Source organism: Moschus berezovskii, chromosome 17, assembly GCF_049115385.1.
Source record: "Moschus berezovskii isolate FMDL1 chromosome 17, NW_MosBer_1.0, whole genome shotgun sequence".
In the NCBI taxonomy this organism is placed as follows: Eukaryota; Metazoa; Chordata; class Mammalia; order Artiodactyla; family Moschidae; genus Moschus; species Moschus berezovskii.
Window position 1 is genome coordinate 46,494,906 of NC_142476.1, and position 21,155 is coordinate 46,516,060.

Sequence of the window (21,155 nt, forward strand, 5' to 3'; positions counted from 1 at the left end):
ACTTCAGTCGTGTCCGACTCTTTGTGACCCCATGGACTGTAGCCCACCAGGCTCCTCTATCTATGGAGATCTCCAGTCAAGAATACTGGAGTGGGTTGCCGTGCCTTCCTCCAGGGAATCTTCCTAATCCAGGGACTGAACCTGCATCTCTTACGTCTCCTCCATTGGCCGTCAGGTTCTTTACCACTGACACCATCTGGGAAGCCCAGTTTTTGTGTAGACATCAACATTATCAGTCCTGAATATTCATTGGAAGGACCGATGCTGAAGCTCCGATACTTTGGCCACCTGATGTAGAGAACCGACTCACTGGAAAGACCCTGATTCTGAGGATTGAGGGCAGGAGGAAAAGGGGACAACAGAGGATGAGATGGTTAGATAGCATCACCGAGTAGATGGAACAAGAGTTTGAACAAGCTCCGGAAGTTAGTGATGGACAGGGAAGCCTGGCCTGCTGCAGTCCATGGGGTTGCAAAGAGTCGGACACAACTTAGCAACTTAACTGATCAACGTAATTGTAGCTTAAAGATTTTATAATATTGGAGCACGAGATATCCCCAATGTTACTTGCTTGTTTTACTATTAATAACTAGTGTGTTTATAGTATTGTAGTAAGTGCTATGGAGATTTAAGAAGAAAAGTTTTAGAAAAACATTTTCCTTTTAAGATCTTAAAATTAACATTAAGAGGAAAACCTATGCCAGTGCTAGCCAATACAAACCGTGGCTGATTATTAGCAGATTATGTTTATGTCTAATGGAACGAATTAGAGAAATGATTCTTATGAGATAGGTCAAAGACAGCATCTTGGAGCAAGTAAATCTAGAGCTTGATCTTGAAGCCTAGATATGCACAGGCGAAGGGAAGACCGTCCTGTTAGGTATACAGCACAGTTTGCGAAGAAGAAGGAGTCAAGTGAATACGGTATATAGTATGAAAGTGAGATTGTTAGTCACTCTCAATCATGTCCAACTCTTTCTGACCCCATGGACTGTAGCCCACCAGGAATTCTCCAGGCAAGAATACTGGAGTGGGTTGCCATTCCCTTTTCCAGGGGATCTTCCTGACCCAAGGATCGAACCCAGGTCTCCTGCATTACAGGCAGACTCTTTACCGTCTGAGCCACCAGGGATTCACTGTTTAATAGGTAGAGAATGAGCTGGTGTATCGTTTGGCAGAACTTACTTCAGAAGGAAAAATGCAGGTTTTACAGTGATAACTAAAAAGTATGTTGGAGAATTTTATTACCTTTGCCAGATGTATGTGTGTGTGCATTTTAAGTTATTGATCGTAGTAGACATGTAGATGAAATTTATTCAGGAAATGTTGCTAGTCATATCTCAACTCTGTGCATTTATTTTGAATGTTTTTCATAGGATACCTTTGTGGCAGTGTTTTCATTTCTCTCTGGAAGGTTAGTGCACGTTTCTGAACAGGCTCCTTTGATCCTGAATTGTAAGAAAGAGTTCTTGGAGTCTTGTCATTTTGTTGAACTGCTTGCCCCCCAAGACATGAGGGTGTTCTACACGCACACTGCCCATGCTCAGCTTCCTTTCTGGAACAACTGGACACAAAGAGGTAATGGGACCAATATGCAGATGTTTATCTCGCCTGGTTAAGATCAGTTTCATTCTGCCAGAAATAGTACACAAGTGAATGCATTATTCAGCAATGAAAATTATATGGTTTTTCTTATTTATTTTTAAAAGGCAAAGTGTGATGAAAATTGCATTTTAAATGCTTCTAATGACATAAAGGTCCAATAAATTTGCTTTCATTTAGTCAACTTAATTTCACAGATTATATGCTATAAATATGGTTTGATTACAGCATGCTATATAATAGGTTAATTGCTACCAAGACTCTGTTTCCTTCACGTGAATACAATTCAGTGTTTTTCCTCTTACACTGACTTCATTGTCTCTCTCTCTAGAGATAAGCTTCTCAAAGTTAGATCCCTTTCCAGTTTTTCTTCTCCTTAAAAGTTTTGACTCCCATCATTTTGTTTTCTTTTGGAAATGCTGCTTTGCCTGAACTGGGGGATGGGGAATGGATTCCTACTCACAATTTTCTTTGTGATCTTCTATCCCTGTCATCTTCCAAGCATTCATTCAGCCTTTCTCAGTTAGTTCAATCACTCAGTCATGTCTGACTTCTGTGACCCCATGGACTGCAGCACGCCAGACTTCGCTGTCCTTCACTGTCTCCCAGAGCTTGCTCAAACTTAAGTCCATGAGGTTGGTGATGCCACCCAACCATCTCATCCTGTGTTCTCCCCTTCTCCTCCTGCCTTCAATCTTTCCCAGCATCAGGGTCTTTTCCAGTGAGTCAGTTCTTCATATCAGGTGCCCAAAGTATTGGGGCTTTAGCTTCACATTAGTTTTTGAATGTTAAGCAAACTTTTTCACTCTTCTCTTTCACTTTCATCAAGAGGCTCTTCAATTCCTCTTCGCTTTCTGTTATAAGGGTGCTGTCATCTACATATCTGAGGTTATAGACACTTCTCCCGGCAATCTTGATTCCAGCTTGTGCTTCATCTAGCCCAGCAGTTTGCATGATGTATTCTGCATATAACTTAAATAAGCAGGGTGACAATATACATCCTTGATGTACTCCTTTCCCAATTTGGAACCAATCCATTGTTCTGTATCCGGTTTTAACTGTTGCTTCTTGATATGCATACAAATTTCTCAGGAGGGAGGTAAGTTCAGTTCAGTTGCTCAGTCATGTTCGACTCTCTGTGACCCCATGGACTGCAGCACACCAGGCTTCCCTGTCCATCACCAATTCCCAGAGCTTATTCAAGCTCATGTCCATCAATTCAGTGATGCCTTCCAACCATCTCATCCTCTGTTGTCCCCTTCTCCTCCTGCCCTCAGTCTTTCCCAGCATCAGGGTCTTTTCCAATGAGTCAGTTCTTTGCATTAGGTGGTCAAAGTATTGGAGTGTCAGCTTCAGCATCAGTCCTTCCAACGAATATTCAGTACTGATTTCCTTTAGGATTGACTGGTTTGATCTCCTTGTAGTCCAAGGGACTCTCAAGAGGCAGGTAAGGTGGTCTGGAATTCCCATCTCTTGAAGAATTGTCCACAGTTTTTTGTGATCCACACAGTCAAAGACTTTGGCGTAGTCAATAAAACAGAAGTAGATGTTTTTTCTGGAATTGACAGAAATCCTTTCTCAAGTCACCCTTTATATCTTATTTCATACTTTTCATTAAACAGCTTTTAAAGATTTTAGTATAGATCAGCTTTCTTTTTGATCCCAAACCTTTTTCTCTTGTTTTGATTATTTTGTTACGGTGAAAAAACACATTCACAAAATTTACCATCGTTTAAGAGCTGACTCATTAGGAAAGACCCTGATGCCAGGAAAGATTGAAGTCAGGAGGCGAAGTGGGTGGCAGAGGATGAGATGGTTGGATGGCATCACTGACTTGATGGACATGAGTTTGAACAAACTCCAGGAGATGGTAAAGGACAGGGAAGCCTGGCATGCTGCAGTCCATGGAGTTGCAGAGTCAGACATGACTTAACAACTGAACAACAGCCGGTTTTGAGTGTATGGTTCAGCAGCGTGAAGTCTGTTCACACTGTTGTGAAGTGGATCCCCAGAACTTCATCCTGAAGATCCAGATTTCTGTACTTTTTCTGGTTTTCAATCCACTGCCCAGCCCAGTGAAGATCAGTCTTACAGGCTTTTTTTTAAACCACAGACCCTCTCTCTGTCCTCTGTACACGTTTTGTAGAAGTTTCGGAAAAGATACCTGTCACCTCTGCTTTTCTTCCAGCTCCTGCTCTCCTATTTTGTTGTCGTTCAGCCTCTCAGTCATGTCCTACTCTCTCTTACTATGTGGTCTGCAGCATGCCAGGCTTCCCTGTCCTTCATCATATCCCGGAGTTTGCTCAAATAAGGTCCATTGAGTCGTTGATGCCATCCAACCATCTCATCCTCTGTCATCCCCTTCTCCTCCTACCTTCAATCTTTCCCAGCATCAGGATCTTTTCCAATGAGTCAGCTCTTCACAACAGGTGACCAAAGTATTGGAGCTTCAGCATCAGTCCTTCCAAAAAATATTCAGGGTTGATTTCCTTTAGGATTGACTGATTTGATCTCCTTTCAGTCTAAGGGACTCTTAAGAGTCTTCTCCAGCCCCACAATTCAAACTGATCAATTCTTCAGCACTCAACTTTATGGTCCACCTCTCATATCCATACATGACTACTGGAAAAACCATAGCTTTGAGTATATAGACCTTTGTGGGCAAAGTGATGTCTCTGCTTTTTAATATGCTCTCTGAATTTGTTATAGCTTTCCTTCTTTCCTGTTCCCATCATTCAAAAACACTGATTTCATTTTTCTTCCTCTTTCCTAAATATGTGTTGTCAAACTTTAACTGTCCATATTTGTTTCTCTGCTTTTGTTTGTCATGTGTTCATCCCAGGGACATTTATGCAGCCGTCTCTGTGGGCTGAGAGCTGTTCTAGGTGCTGAGGTACAACCGTGAACAGAACAGACATGTGGGACTGTTCACCAGCTCTTTCTCATTTACCCTTCAGTATTGCCCTACCGTCTCTGTCTGATTTCTTCACCTTCTTATCTTTGCTAATTACTTAATATTTCCCCTACTTGCAAAAACATACTGGTCTCTGAAATTGTTGTCTTTCAGACATAAACGTTAACTTGCTCCATAAAGACGGTGTCCATCTCATCTCGTTCACTGTACTTTTTGCCTTAGGAGCCCCAAGGATCCAGACTCTCCCCAAGAGCCATTTTTTAGCCCCCACACTGTTCCTGGTTTATGCACGTGTTACCTCCTTCTGTCTCTTTGAGTCCAGAGAACATTACGAGGACACAGGAAGCTGAATAAACTCAGTGGTTGTCAGGTCTGGCCCAGTGTTAGAGCAAGTTTCCACTTAGGTTTGTCATACAGACCGCTGAGAAGGAGCTGACCACTCTTTCTTTAGAACACAGCTTCAGCAACAAGAACTTGCACACTCCAGCCCAGGTGTGGAAGTGACCGTGGGCACCCATCTACTGTTTGAGATCCCATAGGCTGACGCTCTGTGTTTGAGGACTCCTGGGGAGTGCAGCTGAATTCAGATGCCTGATGTATAAATAGTGCAGGCGAGTTCACCTTACCGTAGAGTTGCAGTATTTTTTAGGGGCAAGGAGTTTTAAGCTTGGAATCTGAAGGTCTGAGTTTCAAATTGAATTATGTCACTTCATGAACCTTGGACTCTTTGAAAGTCCTTTGGGCTACAAGGAAATCAGACCAGTCAACCCTAAAGGAAATCAGTCCTGAATATTCACTGGAAGGACTGATGCTGAAGCTCCAATACTTTGGCCACCTGGTGCAAAGAGCTGACTCACTGGAAAAGACCCTGATCTTGGGAAAGATTGAGGGCAGAAGGAGAAGGGGGTGACAGAGGACTAGATGGTTGGATGGCATCACTGACTCAATGGACATGAATTTGAACAAGCTCTGGGAGATGGTGAAGGACAGGGAAGCCTGGCATGCTGCAGTTCATGGGGTCGCAAAGAGACACGACCTAGCGACCGAACATGTGAACCTTGGAGGCCACCTGGCTTCTCATCGTAAAATGAGAATCTTAGTTTCTGATGTGCCTGTTAATACAGGGTTGCTGAGAGGACCTAGCAGTCACTGGAAACCCTGGGGATGTTTGGAGCATCCACAGCATAAAGGCTTATCTTTACTGCTGTCATCTATTGAGTGGTTACTGGTTGTCAGGATCCCTTCTTGATGCTTTAGTGGAGTAACCCAGTTAACCTTCACAAAGACTTCTCCGGTGGACCGACACAGTAACTGTGTTGATTTGGGTCTGCTCATGCATTGGAGAAGGAAATGGCAACCCACTCCAGTATTTTTGCCTGGAGAATCCTAGGGGCAGAGAGCTGGGTGGGCTGCCATCTATGGGGTCACACAGAGTTGGACACAACTGAAGTGAATTAGCAGCAGCAGCAGAAGCAGGGCACTTGTGATTATGGAGTAGGGGTTGAGAGGAGCCCTCAACCCGCATTACAGGCCTGGCCGGAAGGAGCAAGGCCAAAGGACGGCTGGGGGCAGGAGCTTGGGCTGCAGCGCAGCTTAGAGAGCAGCTGGGCCAGGCACCTAAAAGGGGTCCAAGCTCCACACGCTGGAGGATTGCAGCATCTGGATGGAGTGGTCCAATCTCGGAGCCCCTCAGTGCATGACCTGGGGATTTAGGTGGCAATCAGGTCCCCCACAATCAAGAGCTGCGCCGTTTCTGAGCTGCCACAGTCACAGAGGTGCCAATGTCACACTGCCTGTCAGTATGGAGCTGGCCTTCACCTTGGCAGCGTGAATCCAGATCCCCTTTGACAGCTTGGCTGCTAGGACTGCACCTTAAAGCAGGAAACCTCGCCCCAGACAAAGCCAAGCACTTGAAAGTGGCCCCATGGGATGGCTATCTGAGCCTGGCTCCCATCTGATCTGAAAGCCAGATCAGAAAACTAAGGATGTTTTTGAAACATTCTTCTCTTGCCTTAATTCCTCCATGATTTATATGAGCCTTGAGTGAAACAGTTTTTATGTTGAGACAACAGGACATCTTAGAGAAGTGAATTTCTTTATTTTTTCACTTTTTCTCACTGTGCTCAGTTGTGTCTGACTCTGCGACACTTTTAACTATTCCCTGCCAGGTTCCTGTGTTCATGGAATTCTCCAGGCAGGAATACTGGAGTGGGTAGCCATTCCCTTCTCCAGGGGATCTTCCCTACCCCGGGATCAAATCCGTGTCTTTTGTGTTTCCTGCATCACAGGCAGATTCTTTACCTCTCAGCCATCCGGGCAGCTCACTTTGTCTAGTTCTTTCATTTATTTCTCATGGATATTCTGTAAGAACTTCTGGTTTCAGAATTCTGGGACTGCAGTTCTTATAGTTTCATGAATTATGATAGTTTGGTCATCGGTCCATTACTTTTAAACTGGAGGTTTTTTAAAAGCAATAAACGTTTTTCTTGATTCAGAAGTCCAATTTTAGACTCTTGCTAATGATTCTTCCCTCAGGGATATAAACGCCTGGACTATATTTGGTATTTTGGGTCTTTAGAATTCCCATTGTAAATGCTCCTTCAGTGTATTTTTAAAAAACATTTCCTTGGTTTCTATAACTGGGGACTGTTCACTCCAGTGAACAAATGTTCAAGATGTATAATTAGGGAGACTTACCAGGCAAAAGTAATCAGCAATACTTGAGAATATATTCACTTTCCTACTGTGTCCTAAGATGGGCAAATTTAAAGGTTTCTGAATTATCCCCTTATAAATCAGTAAAACAAATGCAAAAGTTTATAAAACTGGAGCAGAACCTTTGGCATGAGAGTTGTGAGGGAAAAAATTTCTTTCTTTCTTTCCATTGTGCTGGGTTCTCATTATGGCTCGAAGGCTCTCTAGTCCAGAGCACAGACTCTAGAGCACGTGGGCTCAGTATTTGCAGCGAATGGAATCTTATTTCCCGGACCAGGGATCAAACCCAACTCCCCTGCATTGGAAGCCGGATTCTCAACCCCTGGATCACCAGGGAAATCACGAGAAAATGTTATTAATGACACTGAATTGGTACCATTTTCTGGAACTTAGTTTGCCAACATATTATGAGGGTCATGAAATGATCATATTGCTTAGGTACACAGCTCTGGGAAATTTATCCAAGGAAAGAAAACACAGTGAAAAAAATATATATCCTACCCCCGAAAGCTCTGTGTAGTCTAAATTCCAACTTTTTGAGACGTGTCCAAACTATTACCATGGCATGGAATATCACCAGCAAAATACTTGTGTCACAGGATGACTATGTTGACGTTCAAAGCAGTGAGTACGGGCAGGTGTAGAAACACAGACAGAACTGCAGGAGATGACAGGGAAAGGCCATCATCAGTGGCTCTCAGGGCCTCTCCTGAGGGCTGCTGATCAGAAGGAGAGCCCTGGGTAAATCCTGGCTGTGATGAGATCTTGGTAAAGGGGAGAGGAGTCCTATTTTAAAAGCAGCTCTGTCTCTTAAAAGAGTGTCCTGTTTGGTTAGTGATGGTTTGAGGAGGAGCCACCCAGGGCAGGACACTGATGGGTGTCTTTGTTTCCAGTGGCCTCACAGTATGAATTGGCACCAGTGAAGTCCTTCTTCTGCAGGATCGGGTGAGTATGGGGGCTCCCTGAGGCCAGGAGCAGTGGGTTAGGCTTTGATTATATTTTAATTTTTTTTGACATATAGCTTATCCCTGGGTTGGGAAGATCCCCTGGAGTAGGAAATGGCAACCCACTCCAGTATTCTTGCCCAGAGAATCTCATGGACAGAGGAGCCTGGTGGGCTACATACAATCCATGGCGCCACAAAGACGTGAGCATGCACATGAAAAAACAATAGCTGATTTACAGTATTTCAGGTGTACAGCAAAGTGATTCAGTTATATATATGCATACTAAGCCACTTCCGGAGAAGGCAATGGCAAGCCACTCCAGTACTCTTGCCTAGAAAATCCCATGGATGGAGGAGCCTGGAAGGCTGCAGTCCGTGGGGTCGCTAAGGGTCGGACACGACTGAGCGACTTCACTTTCACTTTTCACTTTCACACATTGGAGAAGGAAATGGCAACCCACTCCAGTGTTCTTGCCTGGAGAATCCCAGGGACGGGGGAGCCTGGTGGGCTTCTGTCTATGGGGTCACACAGAGTCGGACACGACTGAAGTGACTTAGCAGCAGTAGCAGTAAGCCACTTCAGTTGTGTCAGACTCTTTGCGACCCTGTGGACTGTAGCCCTTCAGGCTCCTCTGTCCATGGGATTCTCCAGGCAAGGATAACAGGAGCGGGTTGCCATGCCCTCCTCCAGGGGATCTTTCTGACCCAGGGACCAAACTCACGTCTCTCAGATCTCCTGCACTGGCAGGTGAGTTCTTTACCACTAGTGCCGCCATTCACATGTGCATGCTAGTGCAAAGTCGCTCCAGTCGTGTTTGACTTTTTGCGACCCTGACTGTAGCCCGCCAGGCTCCTCTGTCCATGAGGTTCTCCAGGCAAGAATTCTGGAGTGGGTTACCATGCTTCCTCCAGGGATCTTCCCCACCCAAGGATCCAACCCCCATCTCCTTTGTCTCCTGCCTTAGCAGGCAGTTTCTTTACCACTAGCACCACTATTCACATATATATTCTTTTCCAGATTCTTTTTCATTACTGGTTATTACATGATAATTGAATATAGGTCCTTGTACTGTGTAGGAGGTCTTTGTTGTTTATCTGTTTTATATATAGTCATCTGTATCTGTTAATCCCAAATTCCAAGCTTACCCTTCTGATTTTATTTAGCACTTATTTCGATTCTTCTGTATTCAGCTAGGTCTTCCATGGATACAAAAGACAAGACCTGGTTCTTGCTACAGGGAGTTCTTATATTTTGACTGAGAAGGTACATGTACCTGTGAGAAAAGTAGATAGTGATGCAATAGGAGAAAAGACCAGAAAGATCACTCAGATCTGAAGCCTACTATTGTCTGGAGCTTTTTTGGTTTTGTTTTGTTTTTCAGTCACATTTAAAATTAATTTTTGCAACTTTGAACAATCTTAAAGCAAGATAAGTATATTTATGAGAAGACTTAAAGACTTCCCTAGTGGCTCAGCCGGTAAAGAATCCGCCTGCAATGCGGGAGACCTGGGTTCGATCCCTGGGTTGGGAAGATCTCCTGGAGAAGGGACCAGCTACCCAGCTCCAGGATTCTGGCCTGGAGAATTCCATGGACTGTATAGTCCGTGGGGTTGCAAGGAGTCAGACACGACCGAGCAACTTTCACTAAAAGGTTCAGAGACAGAGAACTAGAAAAAAAGAGATCAAATTTTAATTGTAATTGATTTCTGGTAGAATTTATTAGTGATTTTTTTTCTCCTTTAAGTTTACTATGACATGTTAATGTTTGTTGTTGTTTGATCGCTCAGTTGTGTCCGACTCTTTGCCACCCCATGGACTGTAGCCCGCCAACTCTTCTGTCTGTGGGATTTTCCAGGCAAGAATACTGGGGTGGGTTGCATTTCCTCCTGCAGGGGATCTTCCCTTCCCGGGGATCAAACCTGTGTCTCCTGCATTGGCAGGCAGATTCTTTACCACTGAGCCTCTGGGAGAGCCCTTCATAGTAAAAGAAAAAAACATTTTAAAATGACATTGCAATCACCAACATTAGTGTTGAAGTTACTATTAATAAATAGCCTTGATATTTAGAGAAGAGAAATCCTTGTAATAGATCATTCAGACACTCCATGGACTTGGGGGGACCTGAGCTAATAGTATTCAAATGTTTGGGGTGGGATAACCTGGAATGGTTTAGGGGAGAAGGCCCATGCTGGTTCCTTTCGTCACTCACAGGTGAGTTGTTCATGAAGATCTGAGAGCAGTGCCTGCCAAATAGTAAGCATTGTATGTGTTTGTTACTCTAGTAACAGACAGGTGCCTTTCAGGTGCTTTTTCTGAGCTGAGCATTGTGGTGCTAGGATTAAAGCGAAGTTCTGCCCTCATGGACTTTGTGTTCTGTAGGGATGGGGGCTAATAGTAAACAGCTGTGTAAACATACATGTGTCAGTTGTAGTAACTTCCATGTAGAACAGTGAGCTGAGTAAGAGCGTTCCGGGCAGTGGAGAGGTTGCCAGTGTATTCACGGTGGTCACGGAACTCTTCTCTGGTTAGAAGCCTAACTGACCAGAGCCCTGAAGGAGATGAGGAAGCAGCGTGTTTGAGAGAAGACATTCTGGGCGAGTACAGAGGTCTGGGCAAAGCACGCCTGGCTCCAGGGAGGATGGGGATGGGGAGGGTGGAGAAGACAAGGAAGCAGGGGCAGAGACCATAGGGCACTCTGACTCCTGGATGAAACGTTTTGTTCAGGGTAGCCACTTAATTATTTTTAAAACTCCAAGAATTTTCAAAATAATATAAAAACTAGTATAATGAACTGATATGTACTGATCATTTGGCATGAATAACTTTAACCGTGGCCAGGCCTCTGTCATCTGTTCCACCACCTCGTGCTCCCTCTCCCTGTTATTTTGAACCAAATCTGAGCTCTCTTTATCCTTTCCTCCATTGTTATTTCAGAGTCTCATCCTAACAGTAAGGTACTTGGCATGCCTCCAGGTGTTCTGTTGTTCCTCTGTGGCCAGCAGGAGCTGCTGGTTAACTAGGCTAACGAAGTTAGCTCCTGGCCCTGTGAGAGTCCCCAGTGGTTTTGACACTTCCTTTGTGGCAGACTTGTCATCCCAGGCTCAGCAGAGATGGTTGCTCCCCAGATCCAGGTCCTTGGGCAGTGGCTGCTACAGGGTCACCAGTGCTTCAGGAATGTCCAGTGGCTAGAGACAGGGCGTTTTCATTTCTTAGAAGGAAATATTGTTGATGGTAGGAAAGGCTTGTGATAAGTGCTGTGCTGGGTGGGGATTGGAGCAGGGGGTTTGCAGAAGTAGTGTAGCCAGGAGGTGGTGGGTCCTGGACCAGGCAGTGCAGGTGGACGTGGAGATGCTGTGGATCTTCTGGATGTTTCTGTAGGGGAGGCTACAGTGATGGGTTAGTTTGGGGTGTGAAACAGAGGAGTTAAGGAGATATGGGGGTCTTTGGTTCAAGGTGCCATGTATGGGGTGGAGGAAACTGCAGGATGAGCAGCTGCCTGGAGAGTTGGAGCGGGGGGAGCATGTGAGTTGTGGATGAGTGTGCAATGTCGACTAGAAATCTGCCCTGTGATGCTGGCAAGGTCTCAGTCCAGTGAGCCCGGGATTCAGGGGAGAAGGCCAGGCTAGAGACAGATGTGCAGGTCATCAATGTATCAGTGGTGTTGAAAAGCCCAGGACCAGATGACCCAAGAAAAGCACTCACAGAAGTGGGAGGAGAGCCATCGGCAAAAGTACGGGTACGGGTGCTGGCAGGTCAGTGTCAGCAGGGGGCGCTCTTCTGAGCGGTGACCTAGGAGGCAGGGTCACGACCGAGTACAGGAAAGCGTCAGGAGATGCTGGAGTTTGAGGAGAGCAGAGAGCGTGAGAGGGGGTGGGAGTGAGAGTGGGTGTGGGTCTGCTGGGAGAGCAGATACCCCACCTGAGCATCCAGGCTCACGATGGTCAGAGAGGAGAGGCATGATGGCAGAAACAGAGTGTGAACCTCAGTCTGGGCTGTTTGGTCAGGACCAGGTGGAAACCTCTTCCCGGTAGCTGGGCAGTCAAACCAGATGGATGGACATCTTGGGGGTCGTTGTAGAGCCTCCCCGCCCTCAGGAGCCTCTGTGCTGGGTGGCGGAGAGGGTTCCAGCCCTGCTGTCGCCCCCACCAGGCACTGTGGGTGATGCTGAGCGGAACGCCAGGCCTGTACCAGGCAGGGGAGCAACTTTAAGTGGTGGGGCTGGATCTGTCCTTTGAATAGGAATGTAGAAAGGAGGGGGTGCCTGGGGGCTGGCTTGGGGGCACTGGTCCCAAGGGACCCTGTTACCTGATGCTTGGTTTAGACACATAAAATGAGGTGGACGGCTCTGCCTGTCTCTCTTCCCGGCAGGAGTGGATAGTCACGCTGAAATCAGGGACCAGTTCACACTCAAGAGTGTTGAGCCAAGTCTCCAGAAAACCTCTTACTCATTGAATAACAAATAAGTATCATTGCCCTTGGGTACTAAACATTAAAACTAACGTTTCCCTTCTTTTAAAAATAAATATGTCTAACACTGCTACGTTTATAATGGATAAACCAAAGAAGGTCCTACTCTATAGAACAGGGAGCTCTGCTCAATGTTATGTGGCAGCCTGGATGGGAGAGGAGTCTGGGGGAGAATGGATACATGTATATGTATGGCCAAGTCCCTTTGCTGTTCAGCTGAAACTGTCTGTCACGACATTGTTAATCAGCTGTACCCGACTACAAAATAAAAAGTTTTAAAAAGTAAGTAAATGTGTTTAGACATTTTAGACTTGGACATGTCTCCCTTGAAAATTACTGAACATTTTCCCTGGCCTCGTGTCACCTTGCAGGAAGTGGACGCTTCATGACCAGCACTAACCGCTCTTTTCTTCTTCAGCGGAGGGGAAGCCGGGGAGCTGCGGCGGCCTTATTGCCCATTCCGGATCACCCCCTACTCGATTCAGATGCACAGCTCAGCCCTCGCGGAGCCTGAGCCCTGCTGTCTCTTGCTGGTGGAGAAGATGCACTCAGGTTACCAAGGTAAGTCGGGAGCATCTGCATTCAGCTCAGATGCGCCGCGTCCACGCATCAGAAAGGAGCCCGTGAAAGCCCGCCTCTTCCCTGAGCCCGGTCTCCCTGACGTCTCTGTCTGCCGGCCTTGACTTCTGCTGCTGGTGTCTCCTTCAAGGACAGCAGGGCCGCCGGGTCCAAGCGTAGACTTGGCCACAGATACACAGACTTCCTATTCTTTCTCTGCTGATGACCATGCTGTGGTCTTTTGCTTCTGTGTTGTGTGACATAGCAGCACTGAAACTGTTGGACAGAGAAGTCATAAGAATGAGTTTAGGTTTTTTAAGTGTTTTGAAAGCCCCCCCGAGTGAACAGTGTAGTTTGTTTTCTGATGGCGTAACTACATTGCTAAATTCACGTTTCATTATAGAAGCAGCTTCCATTCATTATATTTTGAAATTACAGTCGATTCTGCTTGTAATGTGACACATGGTTTTTTGGAATTTATCATCCTGTGCAGAAAAATTCACACAGATCACAGGACTTAGGGAAAAATTAGTTTAGGGGCACAACACTCAATACATTAAAAATTTAAAATAAAAACAAGATGGGAGTCTCATAAAATGATAACACAGTGTTATACAATAAATGACTAAGAAATCCACAAATGTTACAGTAAATGCAGCTCTTCACCATGGAAAAACCTTGCAGTTTGCTGTGGACACAAGTATTGCAAGGGCCGCAGCTTGTGCGTTACTATGAGTGCTGAAACGGAAGTCATCTGAAATCAGAGAGTTCCATCACCAGGTTGCACAGGCGTGGCTCAAGGCACATCTGGTGCACAGAGGCAACAGCTCGATATTTCAAGTGTGTGCATGTTTCTCTGTGTTCCTACATGACTCCATTCAACTAGGTGCTGTTTTCTACACTCACCTTGTATTTCTTAAAAATGAAATTGTGCCTAAGCAAATGCAGATTGCAGCATGCCCAAATCATTCTCTAATGTTTTACCACTGCATTTGCCAAGAGGGCTATAGCAGAATTGACCGCACCAACTTTATCACAGATTAAAAATGTCCATGTTGTACTGATATCCTTTCTGTTAGCAATGTCAGATTTGTGATCGCCAAAGAAGATTTTGCTTCAGGTTCAGGGACCAGGAAACTTTTGTGTAGCAGACCCACTCCCACAACATACATCTTAAATTAATAAGATTAGAACAATAGAAAGGTCTTCCCAGACCCACTCATACAACTTAAGATAACAAGATTAATCAGAAGGTGCTTGTTAAGAAGGAGGAACATGTCCTGGAGCAAGATACATTGTTGTTATATAATCATTAGTACCAAGTTTAAGAAAAGACATACTCTTGAGCAAGACCAGTTGTTTTGTTGTGTAATCATTAGCTCTGGGCTTGAAGAAAGTTAGTCTTAAAGATTATTGTCATAACAACTCAGAGTTTAAGAAAAAAACATCTTATGTGACTAAGGCAGAGCAGCATAGAAAATAATGTTTGTCCTTTTCTCTTCCTCAAGGGCCCTGGACTCCTATCTCCTGCTGGGGGCTGGGGAGAGGCAGATTCCTTGTCAATCTGCCTAAGAATTAACTCTCTCAATCTCACATCCTGGGGCTTCCCTGGTGGCTCAGAGGTTAAAGCGTCTGCCTCCAATGCGGGAGACCCGGGTTCGATCCCTGGGTCGGGAAGATCCCCTGGAGAAGGAAATGCAACCCACTCCAGTATTCTTGCCTGGAGAATCCCATGGACGTAGAAGCCTGGTAGGCTACAGTCCACGGTATCGCAAAGAGTCGGACATGACTGAGCGACTGAACAGAAGGGAATCTCACATCCTATTTGTTTGCTTAGTTACATGCAACCTCTCAGTTCAGTTCAGTCACTCAGTCATGTCCAACACTTTGTGACCCCATTGATAGCAGCACACCAGGCCTCCCTGTCCATCACCAACTCCTGGAGTTTACCCAAACTCATATCCATGAGTCAGTGATGCCATCCAACAGTCGTCCCCTTCTCCTCCTGCCTTCAATCTTTCTCCGCATCAGGGTCTTTTCAAATGAGTCAGCTCTTCACATCAGGTGGCCAAAATATTGGAGTTTCAGCTTCAACATCAGTCCTTCCAATGAACACCCAGGACTGATCTCCTTTAGGATGGACTGGTTGGATCTCCTTGCAGTCCAAGGGACTCTCAAGAGTCTTCTCCAACACCACAGTTCAAAAGCATCAATTCTTCAGCACTCAGCTTTCTTTATAGTCCAACTCTCACATCCATACATGACTACTGGAAAAACCATAGCCTTGACTAGATGGACATTTGTTGACAAAGTAATGTCTCTGCTTTTTAATATGCTGTCTAGGTTGGTCATAAATTTCCTTCCAAGGAGTAAGTGTCTTTTAATTTCATGGCTGAAATCAGCATCTGCAGTGATTTGGAGCCCAAGAAAATAAAGTCTGACACTGTTTCCACTGTTTCCCCATCTATTTGCTATGAAGTGCTGGGACTGGATGCCATGATCTTAGTTTTCTGAATGTTGAGCTTTAAGCCAACTTTTCACTCTCCTCTTTCACTTTCATCAAGAGACTCTTGAGTTCTTCACTTTCTGCCATAAGGGTGCTGTCATCTGCATATCGGAGGTTATATATATTTCTCCCGGCAATCTTGATTCCAGCTTCTGCTTCATCCAGCCCAGGGTTTCTCATGATGTACTCTGCATATAAGTTAAATAAGCAGGGTGACAATATACAGCCTTAACGTGCTCCTTTTCCTATTTGGAACCAGTCTGTTGTTCCATGTCCAATTCTAACTGTTGCTTCCTGACCTGCATTCAGGTTTCTCAAGAGGCAGGTCAGCTGGTCTGGTATTCCCATCTCTTTCAGAATTTTCCACAGTTTATTGTGATCCACACCGTCAAAGGCTTTGGCATAGTCAAGAAAGCAGAAATAGATGTTTTTCTGGAATTCTCTTGCTTTTTCGGTGGTCCAGCGAATGTTAGCAATTTGATCTCCAGTTCCTCTGCCTTTTCTAAAACCAGCTTGAGCATCTGAAGTTCACGGTTCACGTATTGCTGAAGCCTGGCTTGGAGAATTTTGAGCATTACTTTACCAGCGTGTGAGATGAGTGCAATTGTGCGATAGTTTGAGCATTCTTTGGCATTGCCTTTCTTTGGGATTGGAATGAAAACTGACCTTTTCCAGTCCTGTGGCCATGACTGAGTTTTCCAAATTTGCTGACATATTGAGTGCAGCACTTTCACAACATCATCTTTTAGGATTTGAAATAGCTCAACTGGAATTCCATCACCTCCACTAGCTTTGTTCATAGTGATGCTTCCTAAGGCCCACTTGACTTCGCATTCCAGGATGTCTGGCTCTAGGTGAGTGATCACACCATCGTGATTATCTGGGTCGTGAAGATATTTATTGTACAGTTCTTCTGTGTATTCTTGCCATCTCTTCTTATTTCTTCTGCTTCTGTTAGGTACATACCATTTCTGTCCTTTATCAAGCCCATCTTTGCATGAAATGTTCCCTTGGTATCTCTAATTTTCTTGAAGCGATCTCTAGTCTTTCCTATTCTATTGTTTTCCTCTATTTCTTTGCATTGATCGCTGAGGAAGGCTTTCTTATCGCTCCTTGCTATTCTTTGGAACTCTGTATTCAGATGCTTACATCTTTCCTTTTCTCCTCTGCTTTTCGCTTCTCTTTTTTTCACAGCTATTTGTAAGGCCTCCTCAGACAGCCGTTTTGCTTTTTTGCATTTCTTTTCCATGGGGATGGTCTTGATCCCTGTCTCCTGTACAATGTCATGAACCTCTTTCCATAGTTCATCAGGCACTCTGTCTATCAGATCTAGTCCCTTAAATCTATTTCTCACTTCCACTGTATAAACATAAGGGATTTGATTTAGGTCATACCTGAATGGTCTAATGGTTTTCCCCACTTTCTTCAATTTCAGTCTGAATTTTGCAATAAGGAGTTCATGATCTGAGCCACGGTCAGCTCCTGGTCTTGTTTTCGCTGACTGTTTTGAGCTTCTCCATCTTTGGCTGCAAATAATATAATCAATCTGATTTTGGTATTGGCCATCTGGTGATGTCCATGTGTAGTCTTCTCTTGTGTTGTTGGAAGAGGTGTTTGCTATGACCAGTGTGTTCTGTTGGCAACTCTATTAGCCTTTGCCCTGCTTCAATCTGATCTCCAAGGCCAAATTTGCCTGTTACCCCAGGTGTTTCTTGACTTCCTCCTTTTACATTCCAGCCCCCTATAATAAAAAGGACATCTTTTTTGTGTGTTAGTTCTAAAAAGTCTTGCAGGTGTTCATAGAACCGTTCAACTTCAGCTTCTTCAGTGTTACTGGTCAGGGCATAGACTTGGATTACCGTGATACTGAATGGTTTGCATTGGAAATGAACAGAGATCATTCTGTAATTTTTGAGACTGCATCCAAGTACTGCATTTCGGACTCTTTTCGTTGACTATGATGGCCACTCCATTTTTTCTAAGGAATTCTGCCCACAATAGTAGATATAATGGTCATCTGAGTTAAATTCACCCATTCTGGTCAATTTTAGTTCACTGATTCCTAGAATGTCGATGTTTTCTCCTGCCATCTTCTGTTGACCACTTCCAATTTGCCTTGATTCATGGACCTAACATTCCAGGTCCCTGTGCATTATTGCTCTTTACAGCATTGGACCTTGCCTCTATCACCAGTCACAAGCACAACTGGGTGTTGTTTTTGTTTTGGCTCCGTCTCTTCATTCTTTCTGGAGTTATTTCTCCACTGATCTCCAGTAGCATTTTGGGCACCTTCCGACCTGGGGAGTTCATCTTTCAGTGTCCTATCTTTTTGCCTTTTCATCCTGTTCATGGGGTTCTCAAGGCAAGAATACTGAAGTGGTTTGCCATTCCCTTCTCCAGTGGACCACATTTTGCACCCTCTAAGTATAATAAAACATTTCCATCCTGAATTCTGAATTACTCTGGGTTTGACTGTTGGATTACTTGGGATGAATAAGCTAGTCAGTGTACACAGACTTTCTCTGTATTTAACTTGAGGAGGGATTACTTTCTAAAAGTATTATTTTTGAGTGCACTGGGTCTCTGTTGCTGTGAGGGCTTTCTCTGGTTTTGGCAAGCGGGGCTCCTCTCTAGTTGTGGTGAGGCCTTCTCATTCTGGTGGCTTCTCTTGCTGCAGAGCATGGGCTCTAGGTGAGTGGGCTTCAGTATTTGTAGCACATGGGCTGGCTCTCAAATGAGGGCTCAGTAGTTATGGCCCCTGGGTTTAGTTGCTCTGAAGCATGTGGACTCTTCCTGGACCAGAGGTTAAATCTGTGTCCCCGAAGGCAAATTCTCAACCACTGGGCCACCAGAGAAGCCCATGGGTTTTACCTTTTGACCTAATTAAAATGTAGTTAATAATGAAAATTATTAGATTTGGCTGCTCAAAGGCCTGCCCCTTAAGTGAGATTTCTGCCGTATCAAATAGAGTTTGTTTCCTTTTTAATATTATTAAGTGGATAATTAATTAGATATTTGCCTCTAAAATGAGTCTTTCTGTTCTTCATAGCTCATCGAATCCCAGCAGATCAAAGAATTTTTACCACAACACATACTCCTGGCTGTGTTTTTCTTGAAATAGATGAAAGGTAAGTACTTCTTTAAGCCTAAAAGAAACTTGTTTTGGAAAATAAAATATTTAAAACTTTGTGTTTAACATACATCTACATAATGGCATCTATCTGTTTGCCCATTTGATGTTTGTTAGTTTGAAATTTGTGTTTTTTTAAATTTTAACATATCTTGCTTATTATACTTCTAAGATTTACAAGTTATCATATTTGATTTCAAAGCTTTAGGTAGGTCAGAAATTATTTTTCTGTGCTGCCCAAGAGGACAGTGAACCTTGGACACATAGTTTATCAGTGTTAGTCCCCGAATCGTGTCCAACTCTTTGCAATCTCATGGACTATATATAACCCGCCAGGCTCCTCTGTTCGTGGGATTCTCCAGGCAATAATATTGGAGTGGGTAGCCATTCCCTTCTCCTGGGGATCTTCTTGACCCAGGGATCGAAGCCGGGTCTCCCGCACTGTATTTACCATCTACGGCACCAGGGAAGCCCACATAGTATATAATTACGGTCCAGATGAGACCTAGACTCTGGCCTCTGAGCCCTGTGCTCATGTATTGCTTGCTCTAGGCAAGTGCTTTCCAGTGTATGATGAATTCTTATTAGTCTGAAGTGAAGGGGGAAAGGAGCAAGAAAAATAAGGCAGATTTCTTTTTTTATAAAGCTAAGTTTATTTAATTTAAAGAATTGTTACTTGTTTTGAACTTATGTCCTACCTACTTTTTTTAGTTATTAAAATAGTCTTTGTTATTTAACAAGCAGTGATAATAGATAATCATCATTGCTTATTGTTGTTTTTTTATATCTTTATTTGGAAAAATGAAACATTTTTATCCCCTGATTGTACCCTTCATCTTCCCCCACGCTTGTGTAAAAATTTTACTTTATTTGTGAAATCTGAAAATCAGAGAACTAATACAGCAATCATATTAAAGGTAATCATAAAGCAAAAATGTAAAAAAAAACTGACACAGTTATGATAGGTATTAATTTTGGTTTTTAAAATTTTTTAACATCCAGGGAATTCCCTGGCGATTCAGTGGTTAGGACTCAGCACTTCCACTGCTGAGAGCCTGGGTTCAATCTCTGATCAGGAAACTAAGATCCCACAAACTGTGCATTGAGGCCAAAAAAAAGAAAGCTCTAAAAAGTTTTCTTAACATCCGGAAATGGATTTATTACCCATTTATTACCATATAGTTATCATGAAACTAAACAGTAATAGTGAGTTACTTTGTATAATATAATCTGTACAAGGTAAGAAAATTTAGCTAAAGATATTCTGACAATAGCTTAAGTTTATTGCATTAGAAAGTATGGTTAAGACTCCAGGCTTTCACTGCAGGGGGTGTGGATTTGATACCTGGTTGAGAAACTTAAGATCCTGAATATCATGAGGATGTGGCAAAAAATAACAAAGATTATATATCCACGAGCTTCCCTGGTAGCTCAGACGGTAAAGCGTCTGCCTGCAATGCCGAAGACCTGGATTCGATCCTTGGGTCAGGAAGATCCCTTGGAGGAGGAAATGGCAACCTACTCCAGTACTCTTGCCTAGAAAATCCCATGGTTGGAGGAGCCTGGCAGGCTACAGTCCATGGGGTTGCAAAGAGTTGGACACGACTGAGTGACTTCATTTTCTTTCTTTCTTATATATACATGAAAAGAAGAAACTGTGAATTTGTACACATAGAAAATGTTTACAGAGTCAGTCATCTTGAATGTCTGGTCATTAGAATTTTCTTATGAACATTTATCCTACAAATGTCTTTGTGACTGGTCCTCTATTTGATAATGCTGTTCAGGAGACATTGTTTTTGTATACTTTTAAATACTCTGTACAAATTTGTAGCCTGCTTTCTTCATTTAACACCATAAGCATTTTTCTATGTTATCATATGATCTTTGTAGACTTTTTAAAAGACAGTGCAATTGAGGGCCTCAAGAGACCTCTGAAAAAGTGAAAAATATTAGTTGCTCAGTTGTGTCTGACTCTTTGTGACCCCATGGACTGTAGCCCACCACTTCTCTGTCCATGGGGATTCTCCAGGCAAGAATACCAGAGTGGGTTGCCATTCCCTTCTTCAAGGAATCTTCCCAACCCAGGGACCAAACCCAGTTCTCCTGCATTGCAGGCGGGTTCTTTAGTCTGAGCCACCAGTGAAGCCCTCTGTGGAACTTGTGAAAAGTATAGACTCCTAGTCTCACCCCAGAAACGCTGATTAAGGAAGCGGTGAGCCTGCAAATCTGGCTTTTGGAAGTCTGGCAGGTGATTTTGATGCAACACCTCCGGTGACCAGTGCTTCTTAGATTGTATTAACTCTTTCCCCACAA

The 21,155-nt window shown here is 44.0% G+C and overlaps 1 protein-coding gene across 7 annotated transcripts in view; it reads left to right on the forward strand.

Moving 5' to 3' along the window:
- Window positions 1-21,155, forward strand: part of PER3 (period circadian regulator 3) — a 78,796-nt gene that overhangs the window by 6,947 nt on the left and 50,694 nt on the right. For all 7 annotated transcript variants that reach the window (XM_055419467.2, XM_055419470.2, XM_055419471.2 and 4 more), the window contains 4 exons: window positions 1,377-1,578; window positions 8,125-8,176; window positions 13,064-13,206; window positions 18,759-18,837. In XM_055419467.2, the coding sequence (XP_055275442.2) occupies window positions 1,377-1,578; window positions 8,125-8,176; window positions 13,064-13,206; window positions 18,759-18,837 (476 nt within the window). The remainder of the gene's footprint in view (window positions 1-1,376; window positions 1,579-8,124; window positions 8,177-13,063; window positions 13,207-18,758; window positions 18,838-21,155) is intronic.